At 37.7% G+C, this 4,992-nt stretch overlaps 1 protein-coding gene across 1 annotated transcript in view; it reads right to left on the reverse strand.

The window, feature by feature from the left end:
• The window catches only part of LOC104645509 (uncharacterized), a 957-nt gene extending 618 nt beyond the window's left edge, over nt 1–339 (reverse strand). The window contains exon 1 of the mRNA XM_010317264.2: nt 1–339. This exon is cut by the window's left edge and continues 618 nt beyond it. Coding sequence (XP_010315566.2) covers nt 1–339 — 339 coding nt within the window.
• Between the last annotated feature and the right edge of the window lie 4,653 nt (nt 340–4,992).

A 4,992-nucleotide genomic window follows, 5' to 3' on the forward strand; every position in this document is an offset into this window, starting at 1 on the left:
AATCCATTTAATCCATAGCTTATCTTCTTTGTTTGCTAAATCCCAACATAGTTTAGCTATTGCTGACCTGTTCCATGTTTTCAGGTTGATCAAGCCTAAACCACCTTCATATTTAGGACTGCACACTTTGTCCCAAGCTATTAGAGCCTTTTTTGTTACATATCCTACCCCTGCCCATAAGTAACTTCTGCATAATCCTTCTATCAACTTGATAATCTTTGCAGGTATAATAAACAGCTGTGCCCAGTATGCTTGAACTCCAAACAACACAGTCTTGACTAGTTGAGCTCTTCCTGCATAAGACAACTTTTTTGCTGTCCAAGAGTTGATTCTTGCCATGATTTTATCTATAAGTGGATACCATTGGATTGTGTTCAGCTTCTTTGATGACAGTGGAACCCCTAAGTATTTGAAAGGAAGTTCTTCTATTGTGTATCCCAGTTGTTGGACAATTTGTTGTCTTACTTCCTTCTGTACTCCCCCACAGAAAAGGTGACATTGGATCCCCTTGCCTAAGCCCTTTTGCTGCATCAAACCTTTGAGTATTCTGACCATTAACAACAATAGTGTAGTTCACTGTTTTAACACACTTCATTACCCATTGAGTAAATAAGTCAGGAAAATCCAACCCCTCCATTACTTGCTCTAGGAAAGGCCATTCTACAAAATCATAAGCTTTTTGTAAGTCAATTTTTAGCATACTTCTAGGTGCAACATTCTTCCTTGTGTAAGCCTTAACCAACTCATGAGCTAAGATAATGTTATCTCCAATTTTCCTCCCTGGGATGAATCCTGCTTGGCTATACTTGATGATAGTATGGATGACTTCATGCATTCTTTGAGTAATCACCTTTGAGATTATTTTATACATCACAGTGCAGCAAGCAATGGGCCTGAATTCTTTCACACTCTTTTGACTCTGCACCTTAGGAATCAGTGAAACAAGTGTACAATTGAATGACTTAAAAAGGTTTCCTGTATTGAAGAAGCTTTTAACAACATCAATAACATCATGTTCAATAATCTTCCATGTATGTTTAAAGAAAAGAGCATTATATCCATCAATACCTGGAGCCTTATCATTCCCTATAGACTTCAAAGCTTCAACTATCTCCTGATCAGTTATTGTTGCACAAATCTGGATTCTGTGTTGCCTTGATAGAATAGGTCCTCTTTTCATCACCTGAGTATTTATAGCTGGTAGTCTATCTGCTGCTGTGCCCATTAAACTTCTATAAAATAATACAAACTCATTTTTGATCTCTTGAGGTTCATGTAGCATCCTTCCATCTAGTGACATCAGATTCCTGATGGACTTCTTATTGTTTCTCTCCTTTATCACTGAGCTAAAATATTTGTTGTTTGCATCTCCTAGCTTAATCCATTTTGCTCTTGCTTTTTGCCTGAGTGCATTTTCTTCTAACATAGACCATTTTTCAAGTTTTGTTAGGAGTTCTTTTTCTTTACCAACTAACTCATCTTTTGCATGGTTACCAAGCTGGTTTTGTACTTCTGCAAGCTCAGTTCTAGCATCCTCAATCTGCTTGCTTATGAATTTGAACTCACTATTATTCAACTGTTTTAGGACATGTTGGAGGGCCTTCAGTTTATTCCATACCATCTTCATTGAGTCCTTTCCTTTCTCCTTCTTCCATACTGTCTCCACCAGCTCCAAGAAGGATTCATGTTCAATCCATACATTAAAAAACTTAATGTTTGCTCTCACTTGCTGATATCCTTGATGAAGCATCAACTTCATTGGACTGTGATCTGAAACCCCTGGATTATCATATTCTACTATGACATGCCCCCATTTCTCCATCCATGCATCATTCCCAAAAGCTCTATCAATCCTGCTTGAGATTCTTGCATTACCATTCTGCTTGTTGTTCCATGTATAGTAATTACCTTTCCATTGCAACTCATTAATTCCCATAACCTTGACACAATTTGAAAAATCTTTTATCTCATTTTCAGTGAGAGGAGCTCCAGCTAGCCTATCTTTGGGAGACATAATAGCATTGAAGTCTCCAGCAATAAGCCAAGGAAGTATAACACTTTGGCCCATCTTGTTCATTTCATCCCACATACTCTTCCTTTGCTCTATGGTATTAAATCCATATACTACTGTGAGGTTGAATTGGTACCCTTTACTTCTTTCTTGTATATAACAATGTATCATTTGAGCTGAACTTGCAATCATTTTAACCTCATACCAGCTAACATCCCATATAATCCATATTCTCCCATTTACAGCATCTTTGTAGTTATTGAAACACTTCCACCCTGCAGCTATACTATTAATTGTTGTACTAGTATTGTTCTCTTTTACTCTAGTTTCAATTAAGCCAGCCAAAGAAACTTTATTATTTTGCAAAAACTGTTTTATTTCCTTCTGCTTGTATCTCTTATTCATGCCTCTAACATTCCAAAAGCTCCACTTCATTAACAAGATTTTGAAGTTCCCCCTATCCACAGGCAGTGACACCAACTTACTATTCATAAGACTTTCAAACCCATTCCTTATAGGTATAGCTGATAACATTTGAAAGTTTGACAGGCTAAACTCCAGCTGTGTACTCCCAGTGTTAGGCCTTAAGCTTATTTCAGGTGTATGAATCACCTGATCATTTGTTAGATCATTCTTCTCCTCTTGCACAGAAACATGTTCATCTTCCTTGGTCTCCTCCCCCTTTCTTTGTTCCTCTATCTTCTCCTGTTGTTGAATAGGCCCTTTATATTGCCAAGCCTGAGTAACTTTTTTCCAGGGCCTTCTCTTCTTTGGCTGTTCCTCCTTTGTTGTATCTTGACATTGATGCCCAATCCTCTGGCATTTCTCACAGTATAGTGGCTTCCATTCCATCACAACATCTTGCATAAATGTTCTACCATTTGGATCCTTGATTGCTATCTTCTCTGGCACAGGCTTAGTAACATTAGCCTCAATAAACATTCTAGCATAGGAAATTCTAGTCTGTTTGGTGGTACACTCATCAGCAAATAGAGGCACACCTATTGCACTAGCTATGCGACTCAGAGATCCAGCTCCCCAACAGTTTAAAGGCAACTTTGGAAAGTTTGCCCATAGAGGTATTTCAGTTAGAAACTCCTTCCCAAATTCAAACTCTGCACTCCATTGCTTCAATATAATAGGCCTGTTACTAATCGTATATGGCCCTCAATACAACACTTCATTCATATCATTTAGGCTCTTAAACTTGATTATGTAGTATCCTTCATCATGAAGAAATACCTCAGGTTTCTCCCCTTTCACCCAGTTCATCATTATATATCTATTCATAGTATTAAATCCAGGACATTCACTAATTACATAAGCTATTACAACATATTTCCACTTTTCTTCTTCAATTTGTACTTCAGAACCTTCTAGTTGCACCATAGTTTGCCCATTCACTATTTGTGGAGGATAGTACGTCAAGTTCATTCCATTGTTAGCTATTCTATTATTTTTAAACATGTTTACCCAAGGTTCCTTGCTCTTCTCCTCTTCTACTTCTCCCTTACTATCAGTTACTGTTTCATTACCTACCATCTTGTTCTCATCTTCAGATTGATATAGATCTGAGTTGCTATGATCTTCATCTTTCTCCTTTGCATAGTTTACGTTCAGATTTCTTGTAGTGGTAGAAGTCACTGAAAGCCCAGCTTCATAACTTCCTTCCTCAGTTGGAGCTTGTTCTAGTTGAATCTCCTCATTTGATTCCATTGAGCTCCCACTGAGCTTCCAACTGTCAATATTGCTGTTTTGCGTCCTCGTTGAAATCATCAATACAAGTTGATGAAGCCAGCAATCTAAGCTGGAAGCTAATCTCATTCCTCCATTAATGGAGGTTGAGCTTCTGATAGCATGAAGGAAGGAGAAGGAACTTTTCTGTATTGGAATGCATACATAAAGTAGTACATTGGATGTGTATATATACACATCAATGATTAGTCTAACAAATCAAACAAAAAATACAAAACATGTGAACTATAACCAACTATAACTAACTACTTGAAAGTCGAGTAATGACTAACTAACTAACTAACAAATTGATAACTAACTCACACTAAACAAGCTAGTTTTATCACCCCCCCTCAAGTTGGAAGTGAGCCATTCACAGACAACTTGTTCATCAGATTAGAATGTTTAACACTAGTCAATGCCTTAGTGAAAACATCAGCCAACTGAGAGTCTGTTGAGACATATTGGAGTGTAATCAGTCCTTCTTGGAGCTTTGTCCTGACAAAATGGCAATCAAATTCTATGTGTTTGGTTCGTTCATGAAACACTGGATTCTTAGCAATGTGTACTGCTGCTTGGCTGTCACAAAATACTTGTATAGGCAAAGGTATTGTTACTGAGAATTCACCAAGTAGTCTTTCTAGCCACACCACTTCTCCTACTACCTGTCTTATGGCTCTATATTCTGCTTCTGCTGAAGATAATGACACTGTAGGTTGTTTCTTAGACTTCCAACTGATAGGGCTATCTCCCATGAGGACCAAATAACCACTCACTGACTTCCTTGAATCAAGACAAGAGGCCCAATCTGAGTCACAGTAGGCACTGATGGTGATATCAGGTTTATTACTGATAAAAACTCCCAATGTAGGATCACTTTGTAGGTATCTGAGTACATGGTAAGCTGCCTTTAAATGCGGTTCTCTAGGAGATTGCATGAATTTATTGAGATGTTGGACACTATATGCTATATCCATTCTTGTATTAGCAAGAAAATTAAGTTTGCCTACTAATTTTCTGTAGTAAGTAGGATCTGGTAGTAACTTCCCTTCAGTAAGCCTTAGTTTCTTAGTAGGATCCAATGGTGAAGTGGTAGACTTGTAGTTTATAGACTCAAATTCCTTCAAGAGATCAAGAGTAAACTTCCTCTGTTTCAACTGTCAATATTGTTTGATTTGTTAGACTAATGGTTGCAAGCTATATCAGTTGCAGAAGGAGATAAATGATTTGATGCAAGGCACTCTAGA

Source organism: Solanum lycopersicum, chromosome 2, assembly GCF_036512215.1.
Source record: "Solanum lycopersicum chromosome 2, SLM_r2.1".
Taxonomy (NCBI): Eukaryota; Viridiplantae; Streptophyta; class Magnoliopsida; order Solanales; family Solanaceae; genus Solanum; species Solanum lycopersicum.